This window comes from Pseudochaenichthys georgianus, chromosome 6 (genome assembly GCF_902827115.2).
Source record: "Pseudochaenichthys georgianus chromosome 6, fPseGeo1.2, whole genome shotgun sequence".
Lineage (NCBI taxonomy): Eukaryota > Metazoa > Chordata > Actinopteri > Perciformes > Channichthyidae > Pseudochaenichthys > Pseudochaenichthys georgianus.
The window spans coordinates 29,946,071-29,966,860 of record NC_047508.1 but is presented as its reverse complement, the minus strand read 5'-3'; the positions used below and the strand labels follow the sequence as shown (position 1 = coordinate 29,966,860).

At 40.4% G+C, this 20,790-nt stretch overlaps 2 protein-coding genes across 2 annotated transcripts in view; one reads left to right on the top strand and one right to left on the bottom strand.

Moving 5' to 3' along the window:
• The window catches only part of stra6 (signaling receptor and transporter of retinol STRA6), a 16,111-nt gene extending 2,243 nt beyond the window's left edge, over positions 1-13,868 (top strand). Inside the window, 20 exon segments of the mRNA XM_034084261.2 lie at positions 939-1,346; positions 2,599-2,665; positions 3,536-3,618; positions 4,282-4,415; positions 4,961-5,127; positions 5,817-5,889; positions 5,892-5,941; positions 6,640-6,707; positions 7,502-7,581; positions 7,665-7,726; positions 7,888-8,050; positions 8,664-8,739; positions 9,111-9,162; positions 9,164-9,245; positions 9,972-10,089; positions 10,416-10,491; positions 10,493-10,522; positions 10,630-10,792; positions 11,356-11,493; positions 12,906-13,868. Of these exon segments, the coding sequence (XP_033940152.1) occupies positions 1,276-1,346; positions 2,599-2,665; positions 3,536-3,618; positions 4,282-4,415; positions 4,961-5,127; positions 5,817-5,889; positions 5,892-5,941; positions 6,640-6,707; positions 7,502-7,581; positions 7,665-7,726; positions 7,888-8,050; positions 8,664-8,739; positions 9,111-9,162; positions 9,164-9,245; positions 9,972-10,089; positions 10,416-10,491; positions 10,493-10,522; positions 10,630-10,792; positions 11,356-11,493; positions 12,906-13,144 (1,992 nt within the window). The 5' untranslated portion in view covers positions 939-1,275 and the 3' untranslated portion in view covers positions 13,145-13,868.
• A 427-nt stretch (positions 13,869-14,295) lies between these two features.
• On the bottom strand, positions 14,296-18,472 carry islr2 (immunoglobulin superfamily containing leucine-rich repeat 2). Its single transcript, XM_034084474.1, has 2 exons — positions 18,231-18,472; positions 14,296-17,522 (listed from the first exon to the last, which is right to left on the bottom strand). Exon 2 carries the CDS (start codon positions 17,511-17,513, stop codon positions 15,402-15,404), a length of 2,112 nt encoding a protein of 703 aa, XP_033940365.1. The 5' UTR covers positions 17,514-17,522; positions 18,231-18,472; the 3' UTR covers positions 14,296-15,401.
• Between the last annotated feature and the right edge of the window lie 2,318 nt (positions 18,473-20,790).

The following is a 20,790-nucleotide window of genomic DNA, read 5'->3' as shown; positions in this document are numbered from 1 at the left end:
TTCTGCAAATCCTCATAAACTTGACATTTGGATTGCTTATCTTTGCATGATAATGAATGAATTAAATGTATGTTATGATTGAGACAGCTGTAATGATTAAATACTGTAGTCATCATGCTCCTTTTTAGGTCCATACGATGGAGAGTTGTCGATGATTATTGTGGGATATTGTTTGTGTTTTATAAGCTGACACCACAGGAATGGGGAAAAAAGGCTTGGTTGACATTTCTTCCCTCAGGGCATTGTGACTGCACCTGTTGTTAAATCCAGCTCATTCACATATCATGTCCTCATATCCGCATAGAAATTTAGATTTACGGTTCTCATTATCTGTGTATGATCTTTATCGATTGTTCACAGGATTACTTGTGTTGCTATCTGGAAATCACCTATTGTCACATTTCGGATAAGTCATGTTTTTCTTGTAAACTTATAAAGAAAAATGAACATAAAAGATGCAGGTATCTGGTTTTAAAAACTATTTTCACGTGAACATGCCCTTGAACATCTTTATCTTAATTGACCTGCTGTAGACAAAATACTGGGTTGAATAAACCCTTCCTTGATCCTTATCAGTCTGAAGATACAGAGTTGTGTTGAAGTGTCACTGCCTGTCCTTTAAACTTCTTCCATTGTTTGGCTCCATTTGGCCTTTCACAAAAAGTGATCCATGACTATGAGGAACATCATGAGATTTCCCTGTTATCAATGAGGAACACTGGCCCGATGGAAAAGGCCCATCACTCCCAGCTTCCCACACAACCCTAGCTTGAGTTTTATAACTGCACATCTGACCCCTTCCGCCATCGGCCACAGGTCCAATAACACAACCCCAAAAGTAGATGTAATCCCAGTAAGCCGCAGGTGGCCCTCCAGATTGGCTGCCCAGATCTCAACATGTCCTTTCACACACTGCCCCCCTCTCACTCTCTCCCCAGGATCCCAGTGTGTTGGTTACCCTCAGCTGAAAAAGGGCCTTTGCAGGGTTGTGGCAGCACGCTGCAGCAAGGACCTGTCACATTACTCTCAGCTCCACCGTGGGACGAGGGCACCTGAAAACCGCCTGTGAGGGAGAGTAACAGAGCCAGAGTGAGACGACACCAAACACAGGGAAGCAAGGAAGCCTCTGCTGCAACGACGGAGTCCGACGTGGGACTTGGGACATTTTATCTCTCCATTCAAGGGGATCTTAGCGGTGTGTCGCCTGAGATATCCTGGTTAACAGGTCTTCAGCCTCCCTTTTAAGACTTTAGACCTGTTTAAAAAAGAGACACAATGGATAAGAATGAATTCCTGGACTATGAGTACCCAGACCTGGGTCCTGTGCCATCCAAAATTGAAGCAGAGTGAGTACTTTCTTATAGTCTTTCAGTAGACTTATGATTAATGCTTTTAGAAAAAAATATACACTTAGTTTTGTATGCTTTAGTTGTTTGTCTACAACTTACTATCATGTAAAAATCAGTGTGTCCATATTTAGGTTTTTCTCAAAAGTTTCAAAGTCTTACCAACTTTACAGCTCTCATTGAGATAGAAGATGGCAACTTGGCACACAGTACCAGCGTGTCTCATTATGATGCCTCAAGAATGCACGTTATGTCAGTTTTTCCCCCCAAAAAAGTTTGACAGTATAAACAAAATAAGTGTTTTCAACCCAAAACAACTCACTTTTTATAAATGTTTTACTGTATTTTTTTCACCCACAAAAAGTAAAGATGTGGTACAACAGCATAAAAACCCAAACCCAAAGCTGATGCAGGCATCATCCTTTGCTCGTGGCCCATCCCACAATGCAACAGGGCAGTATTTCCAGTTATTTTTAGGGTGTTTCTTACACCTATATTGCATTACTATATATACAATGGCACAGACTGTTGAATAGAAAGAATATTAGTACTCAATAATGGCCTCAGGTGAGTAATATGACACAAATATGACCGATCTAACTCGTGTAATTTATCATTAGCCTCCATGTTGAGCTAATAAATATCTGCCTGTAAATGAAAAGACTGTGTTGAGTTTTGGTTGAAAAGCTTTCATGTTGCCACTACTGTAGCACACTTTATTTTAGCTAGCTGATTTTTAAATACCTAAACATCCTGCTCTGATTCCTCAACAGTTGACTCTGACTCAAGAAATCTTGACATTTCCTTAATTCATTTACAAACACTCTGCTCTCTGAGTTACAATTTCACACATTGGTTGGACAATTAAAATACTGTTTTGAAAAGAAGAAAAACAACTGGTGTTATCAGGAACAATACATTGTATATAGTTTTATGTATTAATACTGTAAGTCCCCCAGCTTTGAAAAGCTGAGATTTGTAAATACTACCCCATGACCAGGCATTCCAGCTCTTCTAGTGTACAGGAACGTGAACATTGGAATTTGTTGTTTTCCTGTGTCACGCTGATACCAATCCGTTTAAATGCAAATCTCTGCTGAACGATTTCAGCCACAAAGTTTCCAGCCGCAAATAGTCTCCACAGTGACGTGTGCAAGGTTAGTGAGGTGTGGGTCTGCTCAGTGACTCAAATCCTCGAGTCTAAAGTTTGATTGTTTTCATCATGTGTGAGTGTTTTGTTCCTTTTTTTAAGAATAATCCCTCCATGTGACCCTACCGCTGATGACAGGCTCTACCACATTTGCATCACTGCGATATCTGTAAGTCTGATTTCCTGTTGCAACCTCACACTCATTCCTTCAGTGTGATTACTATTATATTACACCTTGACAGACATACATGTTTTATGAAAGATGATTGTTTTCTTTCCTGTAATAAAGCTATGCAAGGTTTGGCTGTCATAGTCAATCCTGTCTAATGTTGTCAGTTCTCAAAGTTTGCTTGGCTAATAGTTAGCTAGATATCTCTAAAAAATATATTATATAATTAAATGGATTGAAGGGCTCTTGTTCAGGGGTTTTGATCCAGATTCAGGTGTAGATCTGGAAAAAACGAAATAATTGTATATGCCTATCCTCTTTAATGCAGACTTATATATGCAGTATAATACAGTTGCTCTCCAAGTTATTTAGAGTTATATCATAGACATCAATTAATACATCTCAAATATGAATATATATAATATAATTAAGTGATATACCAATGTAGCTCTATGGCCATAATGGTACATTTTCCTCACTCACCATTATGAGTTCTGTTAATGTTCCTTATCGTAACCATTTTGCTTAGCATTACACATAATCAAGCCATGTTTCCTAATGATGTTTCTTGGTATGCACTTCCTTCATTTCCTTCTTCTGATGTCTGTTTCAAAGATGGTCCAATTTAGAGCACAGGGTGTTTCCTGAATGTGTCACAGGTCATTGAACTCTCCCTGGTCAGTGATCCTGACTGATGACAATTCATTCAGACCACATCCATGGGGAGCACTAATGAGACAGATTGGAGTTTGGCCCATTGTGGCATCAACTCATTTTGAGTGAGAAGCAGAGTGATGCTTGCCCCCTGGGGAGCCCGCCGCTGCATGCTACTCTGCAGATAATGCTAACTGATGTATCTTCTCCTCTTAGCTCGTGGTCATGCTGATCCTAGCAATCTTAGCCAGACAACGGAAAGTGGGCAACAGACAGAAAGGACTCCCAGGTTTACTCAGGTGAGGCTCTATATCTCTTTGTTCTTTAATGACAATGAACACCATGGTTAAATGAGTAAACACATTCAGAATGAATACTGTTGAAACTATAGAATTTACATGAGAAGATAAACAATATAGAAACATAGATGCAATAAGAACCATTAGCTTTTCATTTAATAAAGGCGATTTTTAGCTCAGTAAAATCATGACTTTTGTTTCCCAAAAAGCCTTTAACACAACACAGCAAGGAAATCATTTTAAAGCATTAGGGCCCTTCTTAAATCTTTTGACTGGCTGGTATAACCTCCAGGAATTAGCCCTTTAATCTGCTCAGTGGCCAAAAGATAAAACAGTGGTCTTAAAGGGTCACTTGTAGGTGTGAATGTGTAAATTGTGTTTTTTGGAGGTGGGTGCTGATGAGATCATTCATCTGTGAACCTTTCTTGGATTAGTTGAGTTGGAAAACTCTGATGTATTTTCCTAACTCAAACAAGTCATGTAGTCTATTTCACTTTACTGACATTAACGGATGTCAAGAACAACCTGGAAGGTAGAACATCTTTATGTGAGGATGTTAGTTTGCCGTTTTGAAATGTGTGTCATCTCTGCTCAGTAACCGTTTCATCCAAACGTGAGGCGGGTAACGTGTGGGCTCAAAATACCTGCCGCTTGATTTCACAGTCCGGTCAACTTCCTGGATCATACGCAGCACAAGGGCCTAGCAGTGGCTGTGTTTGGAGTGCTGCTGTGCAAACTGTGGGGCCTGATCATATCGCCAAACCCCCTCCCCTTCACAACAGACACGGAGAATAAACGTGAGGAGGTCACCTTGGCTCTTCTCTAGCATCAGCCTTTCTTTATTCACTTTTTACACCGACTATAAATCTTCTATAGCCACGTTTGAATGTTTACCTCAGTAGTTAAGATGATGCACTGCCCTTATGTTACACAAGTAGATAAAAGAAAGGGTCTGTTATAATATTAGACCCTCAAATGCGTACAAAAAATTCTATATTTTGTAAAATATCTGTTATGTAATTGGATTAGTTTGTTTCCATGTGACCCTGTTGTTTTTAACTTTTTTCTGAATTGATATTACATAAGAATTGACTAGAAAGAGTTTGTTCCTTTCTACTTTACACAATCCCCAAACAGTACAAGGTTCAGCAGAGTTAGATCTTAATTCTTATCTCAATCTTATAGTCACTACCACACACATGTCTAAGAAAAGGTTTATTAATCTTAACAGCGAAGCAGAATTATTTGTCAAAGTTTCAATCTTGTGTCCCTTGTTTTGGTAAATACCAAATCAGTTATATTGCTTTGATGCTGTGTGTCTTCACTTTTGTTCTGTTTGCAGAGAACTGGGTGATCCTGGGAATCTTCTACTACCCCGCACTATACTACCCTCTCCTGGCATGTGGCACTTTGCATAATAAAGTTGGCTATGTTCTTGGTAGCCTCTTGTCCTGGACGCACTTTGGTGTTCTGGTCTGGCAGAAAATAGACTGTCCGAGAACACCTCTGGTAAGTATGAGACAGCGAGAGATTCATGAAGATTTTCTACATTATCATTGGATTAATCGGCACTTTTTTGTCATCTGTATGAGTTGTTTCCTTGTCTCATTCATTAAAGCTGGTTTGAAGTAAGAGATGTGATTTGAAAAGATGAATATCAGGCTTTACACAGGAATTCGTGGATTCATGGTTAACCTTATCCTATCCCAGATTAAGTGCAAGATCCATATTGTTTAGGTTTTCTGTGCATGAATGTCTACGACTCCAAACTATTTGTTCCCCTGTCTGTTGGACTTAATCTAGAAGCTTTGACACAGTTAATCAGTTTAGTGCGTGTCAGTAAAAGAGACATCCATTCTATTGCTTAACAGTGACGATACATTTTAATTAACGTCATATATATAATAACATATAATATACCTTTCTTAACATGAAGAACATGTGCACGCTAGTAGATCACATCATTTGATGTAAATGCATTTTCTATGGCCCTAAATCATAATGAATAGATCAATACAGTTTTCAGATGTGTGTGTTGTTGTTGGGATCCCATTTGGCCAATATGCAGACTCCCACCACAACAAACAAAGCCATGTGTTCCCCTGTCTTAGTCAATCCAACATAGTTTTACTGTGTCACTGCAAAACTCTCAAAACAAGTTGCTTGGTGATTTAAAGTCTTCTTTTATTCCTTTGCAGATACACAAACACTACTCCCTGTTCTCCAGCCTGCCCCAGATAGCTTGCCTGGCATTCCTTAGTTTCCAGTATCCCTTTTCCTATTCAAGGGCTTGCAGGGCACAGAAAAGAACAATGCAACAGAGGTAAGTTTGCCATGCCTGCTTCAGGTTGATTGAACAGCCCTTATGGCACTAATTGTTTGGCCTGTGTCTATGTTGATTCATAAGTAGTCAACTTCCACGTAGGCCTGAACTATTAAAAAACCCTCCCTGTGACGCACATTTCTTCTGAATCTGTGCACGTGTGGAACTTATGAAAGCCGCCTGCTAATCAAGGGGCTTACCGTGCTCATACAGTCTAGGCTGAGGGAAAATGTGAAGTCCAACGCAGCATGCAAGTATAATCATTTTAGGTAGATTTGACATAATTGGTTTCCGTTATGTTCTTGATCAGATTATGAAAAGGTTGCCTTGTTGTTTCACAAGGCAAAACAATGCTGTGTTTATTTGATGCTAGTCTCTATGGGTGGGAAGAGAGGGTGAGGCGATTGCCTCGAGTTTAACAGACTCCCCCCTCCTTCTCTGCTACACCCCACAGCAACGTGCCTTACACCATAAATATACACAGACACTTATCTTAAAGAGGCTTAGTTTGTTAGCAATGCTTTTTCCTCATGTTAAATTAAAAAGTTATGTTTAGGTTTGTACAGTGCCAAATGCCTTATATGTTCAAAGGAGTTTAACAGTTTGAAGCAATCCTAACCCAAATACACTATGCTTTGCCCAACTAACCTTCTTACTATTTACTTTAATTGTTTTTTAACATGGTTTCCATTTCTTAGGATCTCAGCAGCAGTTACTATAACGACTATGTGAAGAAAATCCTTAAGAAGAAGCCTACCAAAATCAGGTGAGAATTTTGTATCTGTTTTCAGTGACGCATATTATTATTATGTTTATCCTTCGACTAAACATTTTTGCAAATGACAAATACATCGAGCCTTTAATCACAGCAGCAGTGGGAACTATTTTCCTAAAACTAAAGACTCGGATGAACAGAACTTGTTTAGCTGGATGTTACTTTTTAATGAAGCTTGAGAGATTAAGGGCACGGCTCTGGTAGACATTGTTTCTTGTGCGGATTTCTAATAGCAAGAGGCAAGCCTACTAAACACCTATAATGTGCTCAAATCCTTGTTACAACCAACATGTATTATATTATTTCAAATCCATTTTAACAGTTTGAAGGGTGTGAAATAATATCATTTTAAAGAGGATGAAATAACTCCCTGCCTTTATTGTAGCCCATCCTTCTGTAATACATTTTTAGTGATCCAAGTGAACACATTTCTTAGAAAATGAAATGCAAACTATATTTATTACAATAGAATGATCAATGATAGTGTGGAAGGAAGACTATCCACAGGAAATAGATTGCTGCCCTGTTTGTAAAACGAATTGTTTCCTCACATAGTCAATGCAAATTACCAATGTGTCATGCTGAGATTTATGATGATTTAAATCCAGATAAATTATCAATTTTTCCTCCATTTGTTAAGAATGCTTGCTTCTTCTTTTTAAAATATATATTTTATGTATGTAAGCTTGGTGGATAAACTGTCTCGTTTATTCGCTAGTTTCCTAATCCCATGAATTCATTGCAGTTTAGTGTAAATGTGTTTCTCTGTCTACCTTTCACCTCAGCACATCCAGCACTGAAACGCCAAAGCTCCATCAAAGGATAATTGATGCCGTGAAGTCATACATTTATACACCAGAGGAAGGTAAGCATGTCCTTTTGCTCTTGTGTTACGGCTGGTCATGTTCAAGGTCTTATGTCCTAAAACTTTTTTTCTTTTCCAAACAGCTTTCCGTTTTCCTCTGAAGTTGGCTATATCTGGCGTGGTGTCATTTATTACCCTGTATCAGGTAAGTGCAATATCTACAATTATAATAAAGAAAGTCTGTCAGTAGACACCTTTAGCTACACACTGTATTCACCTCCTTGTCAGCTAATCAGCAGGTGATGATCCAAATAATAATATAATTTCCATTTGTTAATTAATTACTTGTTTTTGCTTTTTGTGTAGGTGGGCCTTCTTCTGATCTCAGCCGTGGTGCCTCCTCTCCAGACCGCCCGCTCAGGAGTCGATGAAGACATCGCCAACGTTTTAGCTGGCTTCAAGATTATGCTGTCTCCAGACAAACATGAAGTGGTTAGAATAGTTACACATTACATGTGGTGTGTAGAAGGTGAGTGAAACCAGACACACCCAATTAGTCATATGAAATATCCAGAATATACACAAGCTTGTATAGTCACGCTGAATGGTTTGGGACCACAACACATGTCTGACATGCTGCTCTACCAGCCACCAAGAGATCTCAGATCATCTTGGACACGAGTACACATTATTACCGGTGTCAGAACAAAACATGTAAATGTAGCTTTGAGTGTTTATGTCTGCCCTAACCCTGTAGACATTACTCTTTATATATCGAAGCTAAAAACCTTTCTTTTTACCATAGGGTCATTTAACAACATCTCATTGTTACACTTCTGCACGTCTTGCAGCTTCAACTAACTCTATTGAACTACCTTTTATCTCTTTATGAAGTGTCTTAACGTTTTGCTTATTTTATTGTGTGTTAATGCTTATGTAAAGCACTTTTAAATGGTTTGTATCTGTAATGTGCTACACAAATAATGAACCTTACCGTTAACCTAACGCCACATTAGTGTCTCATAACATTAACATAATCGTTCTCTAATGCTTGTTGCACATATATTTGCCATGCTAATTGTCAATTAATGACTTCCTCCCACAGTTAACAACCTGTTCGTTGTGTGCTCTCTGTCCTGTAGTGTGCTTTATCTCGGCGATGACCGTCTCCGGCTTGGTGAGCCTGGCCATGCTCATGCGGTCCATGGTCCTGCATCGGTAGGTGTGAGAAAAGGACATGTTTTCTATTCTTTTCCCAAAAGGTCCAAGCATCATGCGCATGATTCTCATTCTGGTTCCTTCATGACAACATTATGGTTCACAGAGGAGTTATTAAAACATAATAGAGTACTAATCATCCAGAGAGACAGACTAGCATTCACTCAGTGTTAACTGCCGCTAGAATTGAAAATGGCTATTAAGATAAGAAATGAAATACTGTGCCATTACCATAAATTACGCCGTATTAAAATAAATGGGTTTCCATGTCGAGTATTGAATTGGATTTCGGCTAGCTACCCAATTTGTGCATTTATTGATGAGTGTTTGCATAGTGGTGCATTGTCTTGATTGTGTCTTTGCGTCTGTAGGTCGAACCTGAAGGGGCTGTATAGAGGAGATATCTACAATGTTTACAACTGGCCAGAGAAGCATCAGGGCTTCACGGCCAGCGCTGGTCTGTTGGATGGGATACACCAGCTTCACTGCAGCTTATGTTTTCCTCGGTAACAGTTACACATGTTAGTATAGATAACATAAGATAAGTAATCCTTTATTAGCCCCACTGCGGGGAGAGTGTTAGTGTTACAGAAGCGAAAGAGATGCAATATCAAATGGCATCAGTAAACAGTTAAAGGCAAAAATAAAATGACTACACAGACTGAAATGTTGAATTCAGATTATGGCACAGGGGATATATTGACTTTGCGCAGTTTAGTATATTATAAGCGAAGAAATAAATAATAGAGATTGTGATGAGGATTTCAAAACATATTTCCAGCATTTTTTTATTTTTTAAATGTTGTTTTGCTTTTAAACCTTAGATCTCTTGTTGTACTCTACTTTACATATTAACCACTAAACAGAGAAGATATTTTTAAATGATTCACTTTGGCCAGGTAGCCTCAGCCAGTCCATTTTAAAAACATCATGACATATTAATATCACTCAGTTATCTGGTCACAAATCATTTTATGTCGGTGTGTGTTTCTTTGTGTGTGTACCATCAACATAAACTAAGCTTTGAATATTTTTAGGATTTTATTTGTGGTTCATGAATGGATACTCTCAATATCTGTTCTTGAGGTTTCCAAGAGAAATTATTATTATTATTATTGCCCACCCCTCCATTCAAAGTGATATGGGGGTGAAGGGGTGTGCAGTGTAGATCTGTTGGATGCTGGACAAGGTGTAAGCGTTGAGGCCATAAAGCTCTGATCTCCTCTCTGCAGGTATGATCATCCAAACCATGGTGTTCTTCCTCTGCCTTCTGGTCGCCGTCTTCCTCATCATCATGCCGATACTGCACGGCGAGAATCTGATCCTTTTTCAGATCCTGTTGAGCATGTGGTGAGTGTCGTCATATTTCTCACTCTGTCCACCGACTGCATGACTAAGGCAGTACAACACGCTGTTGTCAAATTATTTCAGTTTCAGTTCTATTTGACTTAACCTAAAAAATGCATGTTGGTAATGTAGAAAGGGGCTGCTTTCTTAGTTCTTGAACATTTGAAACCTGAAACTGTTTAAATCAACAACATAACATGATGCCTGTATGGTGCCATAGAAAAGGCTTTTAGTCATATATTGTTCTGTGGGTTAAAATACGTTTTTTAACCCACAATAACATCGTTCTTATTAAGAGATGTCTAATTGGTTGATTTGTCTCCCTTTAGGCCCTTTTGGCTGATGATTGTCTTGGCTGTGTTGATTCAACATCTCACTGGCAGGTTTTGCTTCATCAAAAAAAATTGCAGGCACACGAGACTTACACAACCGGTGAGTCACTATACTTGTTGTTGTTGCTGCTATATATTTTCTCGTGTTCAGTTGTTTTATGGTTTTTAATTGCAGTCTGGTCCGGTATGTTTAACCTATCCTGTGTTACAGGGGCATTTGTTCCTGCTGACGTACCTGCTGTTTCCTGTCAATGTTCTGATCGGGGTGCTGCTGGCAGTGTGGCGCATCATCATCACAGCCCTGTTCAACATCGTACACATGGGGCGCATGGATATCAGTCTCCTTAACCGCAACGTGGAGGCGTTTGACCCAGGTGAGAGGGGCACTGCCAAGGTACAGATGGTCATCATGATGTCACTGTCTGGTTAGCTGACCAGGTCAAAGTGTCACATGTAATATCATCTACATTCAAATCGGTTTTATTGTAAATGATACATTTTACATTTTCCTACATGTTTCCTTTTTACTCTCAGACACACGATGTTAACATATTCACTGGTATTAGCATTATGCTTTTACCCTTGTAGATGCCACTGTGATTTTTTTCTCACTGTGGAGGCTTAAAGAGAAGCAATTTACTATGAGCAAATGCACTTTCACTGATCCCACTTACGGGCCAGAAATGCGTATCCTTTCCACTCACTCTCTGTGTGCAGTGCACGGGACTGTAATTGCACACCGATCTCTGAAATGGCTGCAGATTTAAGACATCTGTTGTCAGGAAAAGCAGGTGGTTTAAAAAGAAAAAAAGGTGTGATTGTATGGCCTATTATGTGTGATTGCCTCAAAGCCTACATGGGGTGCAGTCCCATGTGTTTATTGCTTTTGCCCAGTCAGAGTAACCGCCCCCCCCCTCCCTCCTGTGTCTGTCTACAGCCTACCGCTGCTATGCTCATTATCTGAAGATAGAGGTGAGCCAGTCCCACCCGGTGATGAAGGCCTTCTGTGGGATGCTGCTGCAGGCCGGGGGCCAGGAGAGTAGTTCTCCACAGAGGGCACGGGACGCTGAAGAGGGTCTGTAGCACCAAACCATACAGACTTTTCCTGAGTGCTAATGATTCGAATCACAATGCATTCAGTGTATTCATAACTTAAGATAATAAGATAATAATAATTGAGTTGTTCCTTTTGTTGTTCTTATTATCAACTAAATCCATGAATAGACCAAAAGCAACGTTCCTAAAAAAACTGGTTACAAATATAGTTTATTTAAAAAAAAAAAAAAGGGTTGGTTGCCAAAACAGCTGTGCACTGTAGTTTTAAGCAAACGTTCCTGCAACATATGTAAATAGTGCATTTGTTTAAAAATCTTTTCAATTGGTATGAACATTTGGTGCTTTAATGCGTATAAACAGCAGCAGGAAGCTTTATGGGGAGTTAATTTTAAATACTACAGTGTCGATGTTTATTGTTATAAAAGAACACAGTCAATTCCTGTTGAAGGATAACCTCATTGTTGGATTTGATCTTCTTCATAACAAATACTCAAATTTAGAATATTGCCAGCCCTTTGCTTTGGAGATAAACGGTAGATTTACATTGATATTAAGGTTTTAATTTCTCCAGAGAGGTTTAGAATTCAGTGGCAGGTCACTGTAACACATAATCAGATCATCACACTGTTTTGCACGCACAGAAGAAATGAAAGCTTAGCCGTTGTGATTTAATATGTCAGGAGCAAATTGAGTCTTGTGTGGAATAATTTACAGTCCTGCTGCTGGTCTCAATCAGATCTGTCATAAACTAATCAGCTGTCCTTCACAGCGTGCCCACACTCACTGAGCCCTTGGCCTCTGTCTACAAGAGACAGTAGAGTCCTATAGGTCCCCATTATACATGATAATCCCCCAATGTATCATTTATGTAATTTTACACAAGAATATAAATAGCTACATTGAGGCTGGTTGCTGATCTTCAGTGATGGTATGGGCTCAAACAGGAAGTGATAGTCGCCTACACGTGTGGTGACAAGAAGACATACATTATAGTGACCAATTAGCAGGAAAATGCATCAGCCTTCATTTGTTGTTGTGGAATTCAGCTCGACACAGCTGAGTCCAATTACACATGTGCAGTGGACTTGTTGTTTGCATCCAAAGAACAATGCATTATCAGAAATAATCTATTGTATTACAGACATTAGTTATTGCGTAGCTGATTACACAGATGAGCTATGATAATTGCCTGTTTCGTATTCATGTGGCCCAAGGGGCTTAAGCTTTCAGTGTTAATGGCATGCCCATATGCTCCCACTATGCTTAGAGGATTAGAATATGATTGCTTTCTATTATTACTCTCTCTGTAGTTTCTAGTTGGTCCTTGGTGGCCTCCAAGTACTGTTCCATTTTAGAAAAGATAAAAACAAATCTTATAGGGCTTATACGTGACATACCATAGGTGCTATCATGATGTTTAAATGTCCTCAGGGATCCAGCTGGTCAATCAGGAGAAGACACAGCACAAAGTGTCCACTGCAAAGAGGGCCCGCAGGCACTGGCAGCTCCTCTACACGCTGGTCAACAACCCCTCCCTGGTGGGCACCAGGAAGCACTTCCAGCGTCAGACCACTGAGAGCTTTCTGAATGGGAGCCTCAACCGCAGCGCCAAGGACGGGAGCAAAAAGGAGGCAGCAGCCAAGGAGACGGAGGTGGCTGCCAGCAACTAAACACAAATGTGACCCTAAGGATAGGTACCAAGTCTTCTGGTTTTTTGGGCAAATTAGACACCGAAATAAGTGCACTTATTACAATTCAGCGCCACATTTTGAGGAATCCATCAAGCCTTTCCTGTCTGATTGTGTTTCCACTTGTGCTCTTCAGCCTGTGTGGCTGACTGATCTCGTCCAAATACACTCATTATGTGCCATTCTCAACACGTTTGTGTGCTTATTTTGGGAGAGCACTTGTTTGCTTTGTGTTTCAACCTGTAGGTTAATCACATAATTCCGGTTTTATCATACAGATCATTCAGATTTGTAGTCGCTCAGACTGAACACACAGACATGCATTTCAATGAAGCATCCCTTTTTTCAGAGAGTATTAATATGTAGAACATTTAACTATTTATGAATTTATATAATGAGCTATTTTCAAAACAGGGTAATACATTCCTTTTTTTCCAATTGTACACATTTGGTGCAATTAAATAACCTGTGGAATAGGAACTACCAGACTAATTAAAGTGTTTGTTTTTCTGTTTTATTTGTAGATATTTAAATCCAAATCCACTTGCTGCTAACAGCGTTTTCTTATTGTTGTCTTTTATGGTTTCTGATATTCTACAACTTTACATCGTTATTTCTCTACATCTAAATGTAAAACGGCGACTGAAAATACGAATAGCCGAATTGTCCTTCTGATTACTGTGAAAATAAATGCTAAACAAAAGTTTCTCTTTGTATTGAAATATTTGTTTCTATGGCAGGTTGATGTAAATGCATGGTGTACGGCTGATGCTTTGTGTTGCAAAATGAACTGTACAGGGCCAAAGTGAAGACAAAGGGAGGCTTTGTGCTGATCTCCGATTTCAAACGCAGCAGTTTTTCTCTTTACCTCTTTCTTCAACACTCTTCAAAAGCCTGTCTATTGTTTTATATTTGATCAAACAAATATGACAGACCAACCAACCAAGATCGTATGATTAAAAAAAAAAAAGCACTAAAGAAAAAACGCACAATTCAATTAACTGGGCAACTGATAGATTGTATTTTTTTAAAACAATGATTATTTCAGAAAGGCCTACATTAAATAATGGATGTTATATTTATTTCTTGAAATAATCCGCAAGGTCCAAGACAAATCAGGAAAATAGTCGGTATAGTTTCATGTTTTTATTAATTCCACTTACATAAAATGATATCAAAAAATCTTGAAAGGTCACTGGTTTTGTTTTTAGTTTCGTTTTACAACAGTTCACAAAAACTCACTATATCCAATTACAAGACAGTCAGTGCGCCCTTTCGTTGAGGCTTCATAGAAATGTACCGTAAAAAAAATAATAATTTAAATTCACATGGCTTTACATCACAGTTAGACAGTAACATCTAAAGTCCTCTACACTACACTAATAAAAACCACACAAGGAAATACGTGTGACATGCCATGGACACGTTCATTGTAAAAACCGAGAGTAGCAAGCACCCGTGGATGAATTGGTTAAAGTCGCACATTTGTAAAGCCTTACATTACGTCAAATAACATTTTGTTGGTAAATAACCTGGGATTTCCCGTCAAGCACAACACAGTTAAGAGTGATATTTCCATTTTTTTGACTCGCATGACAGTGGGAAAATCAGCACCGACACCCATGTGTGAACTTCATTTAATGAAAAATCTTCATCCAAATCTGCGACTGGATGCGTAAAGCGGAGCCGGAGTGGCGACACCTGAGGAGATGGTAACTATGAGATGTATTTCTCATCCACATCAGACCCAGTTAAGTAAGAGCAATTGGTCCCTGGTGTGAGTTTTTTTTTTAAATAGCTTTAAAACATATGGCACTTTGTTTTTGTAATCTCCAAAACGGTGATTCAATATATTTTTCTCCTTTCAGTATACGCGTAACTCCGGCAAACTCCGCACCTCGCCGTGTGCACAATATTGCCCGTGTGTCACTGTCCTGCATAAAGAGAACATTTTTGCTGCTTTCCTGTCAGTTTCAAGATCTTATAAACTGTAGAAATCTGTGCTTTTATTGTAAACGTGTTGCTTATTTTAACCGTACAGTAGACTACAAATGCCACATGAATCAAATCACAATCTCAGGTGATCGACGGACTACTTTCTGAGGTAAAAACAATTACAAGATCCACCTTTTTTATGCATGATAAGCCATCGTTGTTCACGTGAATAAATGGTGGGTGAGTTACCTGCTTGGATGTAAGGCTACTTAAAGTAAAATATGTTACAGTGTACTCGCAGAGATCAGCGGCTGGGCTGCTTGTAGTTCCCGTTGATCTCCTCCGAGATGTTGACTGCCTCTGCCCCCAGCGGTAACCTGTCACTGTACTCCGAGCCCACCTCAAACTCCTCCGGGTTGGTTTTGGATGAGGATCCGGGGATGGACGTCACCACGCTCCCATCAGCCTCTCCGTCTCCGTCCTCCCCATCGGCTTCCCCCTCTCCTAACTCGCTGGGGTCGAAGGTTTTCTCTGACTCCACAAAAGACGCCCTGGGATCAAAATCTCCAGTCATTTGTTTCTCCATCTGGTCCGGATTCTGAGCCTTCATGATCAGCTTGTAGGTCTTCCCTTGGTATTTGTACAACAAATGGCAGCAGGTGGCCCCCAGTAACGGAACAGTGGCCAGGCCCAGTAGGAAAATGCTGACAACCACAATGATGAGCAGGGAGGGGATCTTCTTCCTGGTTGTGAACACTACTTGGACTTGGCAGTCCTGCCCCCCATAAGTCAGACAAAGTGTGTAATTGGTGCCAGGCTGTAAACCATGGAAGCGGTAGGCGTTAACCCCCTCCTCTATATTGGACCACTGAACCATGGAGTGTCCATTGCCTGTATTTACACAGAGGTACAGCATGTCCAGTGTGGTTTTACTGGTCGAGGACTGTAACAGCCCGATGGCTTCTTTATTGACTGTTTCCTGGTATTCAGTGTGGCTCAGATGAAGGTTAGATTTGCTGCTGGGAATCTGCAGGGGATTCAGCTGCACTTTGGCCTCTGTCTCCGACACTTCTAATGCAATAACACCAAAATCAAATGTGTACTGCTTCAGGTCATCCAAGCTCAGGTTGAAGGCGTGGTTAGTGATGTATTCACTGCTTTCTCTCACGCCACACTTGCTTGCAAAGTTGGGGTTCTTTGAGCCATCACCCTGCCCCGTCACAGCATTTTTGTCTGATGAACTTTCAGCACTGCCCTTTGTCTTTTCGTCAGGCTTGGTCCAGTTTATGTCATTAGTTTTGGATATCTTGGGCTCTGGCTTTTTTACAGATGGACGGATCTTGTCCACCGTTGAATCGCTGCCACTTTTCGGGGTGCCTGTCATGGCCAGTTTAACACCGCTCTCTGCTTTACCTAAATCATTCACTGCAGAGCAGCTGTAATTCCCATCTTCTTTTTTGCTCATGTGAGGGATGATGAGAGAGCCGTTTCTAAAGATGAGGAAACGATTGTTGGTCGTTTTATCATTAATTGGCACATCATTTGCCTCTCCAGTAGAGGGCAAGGGGAACAAATTATTCTGATTTCCTGCAGTGACCTCCCAGCTGACCTGTGGTGTGGGGCTGCCTAGTGCCTCACAATTTAAGATAACCATTGAACCCTCGTAGAGCTCAGTGTTCTCAATGTTGGGCTCATAGGAGATTTTGACAGTGGGGGCCTTGCAATCCAGTTTGGGAATCAATGTAACCATTGTGCCCTTCAGGTGTTCAGGGGCCTCGCATGAAACTAAATTTGGCTCGGGGACAGAAATCTTTGTTGTCAGAATCCAATCCCTCAGCCACTCCAGGCTGCAGGAGCATGTGAAGGGGTTGTTAAAAATCTGAAGGTGTGACATGGAGATGAGAGCATTAAAGGTGCCCTGCACAATGGTGGTGAACTTGTTGTTGTTGATGCGCAGCGACCTCAGTTCTTTGAGAGTGGAGAAGGCGTCCTTAGGAAGGTTCAGCATCTCATTGTTGTTCATTTTGAGAAGCTGCAGGCCTGTAAGGTTGAGCAGATCCTGCCATGGAAAGTTCACAATTTTGTTGTAGCTGATGTCCAGGTTGCGGAGCTGGACGAGGGCGGCCAAGGTGTCCGTTTCTATGGTAACTATCTCATTGTGGGCCAGCCAGAGAGAGGTGACATGTGTGATATTGATGAAGCTTTTACTTTTCAGTATTTTGATTTTATTGGCAGAAAGGCTCATGGTGGTAACGTTGGAGGGCAGACCCAGGGGGACCACCAGCAGGTCTTTGTAAGCACAGTCAGCAACCTGGTGGGCAACTTTATCCTGGCAGCTGCATAGCTCTGGACAGCACTGCACAACGTCGACCACGATAGTCCACAAGGCGAGGAGCTGAAGGAGCCGTCCCGCCATTTTCTGCACCTGCAAGCATTAATTATCAAACATTAGGCACATTTTTAGAAGGCAAGCACATACGCTTCATTATGTCCATTACTCCAGCAGACATCCAATGGGAAAGCTTTTACATCTAATATCCACTTAAACATAATTAGTGGTGTGGTTACGTCAAGGCTCTTTAATGCAACTCCAATTTTCATTACAAAATAAAAGACACTGAAAACAAAAACAACCATAGACAAATCAACTGCTGATATCTCACAATCTGATACCAATGATCACATGCAAAGTTTATTTTTAAATTACAGGGCACCTTAACCAATGCATTGCAAAAAACCAGCATGTTCACTTATATTTATAGCAGTGTTGGACACGTTTTAAAAGCATGCACATATGCTGTCTATCATGTTTGCAGCAATTTCAGGGTCAGGTGTTCTCTCAGCGCGCCTTCACAATCGGTTCTCGACATACTGGCACTATTAATGGTGATACAACATTAGATTTTTGCAATGAATCAAAACCATTTGACTTTCAGTAATTAAAGTTAAATTACAAAATTATCAATTTGCACAGCTAGGTATTTTGCAGTCAGTATCACAAGGACAGATGCCCTTGTGATACAGAGTTACAATTAACCTACGGAGCGATGTTTTCCACTTCTTTTTAAATCTATCTTGAAGTAAATGCTTCTTTTCACCTGTAGTAATAGCATCAACTACTTAATCGTCTTACCTGTAAAATGTTAACTTCAATTCCTGTGTCTTATTAATCACTTCCTGGAGTTTTACAATCCTCTGAAACAAGTTTAATGGTCGAACAAACTGGAGTCCTTTAATGTTGCGGATCTGTTCACATGACTTTTGCAGGCGTCGACAGCAATGATGAAGGGCGGTGGAGGGAACATTTTCCCGGTGAGTAGCTGTTTCGGTCCGTCGCTTTTTTCCTCTCCAGCGAGTGTGAGATCCACTGCGCGTTCCCGGTGCCGCGGAGCGAGAAAAAGAAACCGTGCACGCGCAGCCTCTCCCATCTCTCACTCTCTCCTCACTGTTAAAGATACAGAAGCTCCGGGTCCTCCACCCTCAAAGAAAATTCATAATTCAGGATCCTATGTTTTATTTATTACCCCGACCCAAGCCTAATCTTTGACATCATTCGGTGTGGCTGCAGACTATTGTTTGTAATTAAAGGACAGGACAGCAGCTTCCAAATGCTAAGACAGGATTTAAGTGTAGTTGTGTTGAGACTGTCAGGCTTAAATGTCCAGGATTTCTCGAATATAAATACAACAACAAAAGCCAACAAACAAACTAACAAACTAACTAACAAACAAAAAAGACCATAGGCTGAATTCAGAGGAAACGTATAGAGAAAAGACCCATAATCTTCACATCACATCAGATACATATAAGTTGATTGCATTTCATTATATTATGTGACACTAGCCAAAGTCAAGCTTTAGTGAATGGTACAACTGGATGTGGCAGAAAAACTAATAGTAACGTCTTTATGGAATTGTTATTCTCAAATGTAGTCAATCGCAAACATGAAGCTCTATATTTATTTTAAGCTCAGGTCTATTTGTAATGTATATGGTCACTTATGTCTACTTTATTATCTTTTTTTTAAAAACACTACAAGTCATAATTGTTGCTCAAATGTTTATATCCTGAGGATTAGTGTCCGAGGGCATTTGTTTCCTGTTCAAATACTGCCATCGTGTGGTGTACTGTGGTATGCACACTGCTAGTTTAAACAACAAACCACTTAATTCACTTCACTCAGGATTTGCTGCTGGAGCCTATAGAGGCTTCTCAATACTCAAATTTCCCCTCCTCAACTCCTCGACTCCTCGGTCCTCCGGTAGTGACCCGGAAATGAATTTCAGCGCGCCATTTTGAAGGACGTCTCATTTCTCTAAATGTACACAGAGGACCGAGGATCGAGCGTCGAGGAGGCTCTCTGGAGGAGCTATAACCGAGGATACACTGATGGTTCCTCCACGGCTCCTCCGCGGATGCATTTCCGGGAACGGTGGAGGCGTGACGCACGGCCGGACTTATCTCAGCCAATGACAGCTCTGCATGCATCCCCTGGATATTATTTTAGAAACTGCTCTCATCGCAACGCGATGTTTACAGTGAGAACAGCTGTGAGGCCCGTGCAGAAAGCAGAGCAGTGTGTAAAATATATATCACTCAGTATAACAGACCTACTCTCTTTATTTGCTTTAGTTTAGTAGATATCTACAAAGAGTCGATATTTTTCTAAGACCATTTAGTGCTTCACATAATAAAATACACAACGGCTGTAGCCTGATTATGCGTTAGGAGCTGTAGGTGTGTGTGGTACAGTGTCGGTGCGTGTTGTACAGTGTGTAGGTGTGTGTTGTACAGTGCGCAGATGCGGCGGACAGACAGGTCTCAGTTGGTTTGGTGTCCTCTGCTTACTTTTAATACTTGCAAATACAACTTTTGGCCCGTAATCTCAATTCCCCATTTCAGCGACCAGAGAGAGGGGGGGATATATCCAGTCTCTGATTGTGTTATTATGAGAGTGCTCTCATACTTTAAATTGCATATATTTATATAAATATATTTGTGTGTGTGTGTCCGCATCTGTAGCCTGTTATTGTCTCATTATACCGCACTCTCAATGAATTAAAAGTACATATGTGGGGGAACAATATTCAGCTGATCTAACAGAGATTATAAAATATGACAAAACACTTGACAGCTGATGCAGCTGTTGTCACGTAATAATGAACGGACGTCGCTTTAATATGACCGCTCAGAGGAGAGGAGTTCTCATTTCTTTAAACGTCTGCTGCTTCCCCTCCTCTCTCCTCGGTTCCCCTCCTCGGTCCTCCGCTCGCATCTCCTGTGGGCGGGTCTAAGTATCGAGGAGGGGAGTCGAGGAGGGGAAATTTGAGTATTGAGAAGCCTCTTATGTCTTGACGAGCTTTTGGATGCTAGTGTTTGCTAACTTTAGCCATATATTGCTGTAATGGACATACTAAGCTGGTTCCCAAATTGTTATCTTTTTTCTTCTAATTATCACTTGTGGCAATGGCTACTGTGCAAGGCAAGGCACGTTTATTTATATGGCACATTTCAACACAAGGCAATTCAAAGTGCTTTACAAAAATGAAAGACATTAAGAGCATTAAGAAACATATTATGAAATGACATTTAGAAACACTCAGTTAAAAGCAACAATATAAAATGGCATTTAAAAACACTAATTTAAAAGCAAAAATACATAAATAAATGTTACATCTCGGCCGTTTCTCAAT

Coding starts and splice junctions, on each gene's coding strand:
- islr2 (XM_034084474.1), bottom strand. CDS start 17,513: ATGGCGGGACGGCTCCTTCAGCTCCTCGCCTTGTGGACTATCGTGGTC.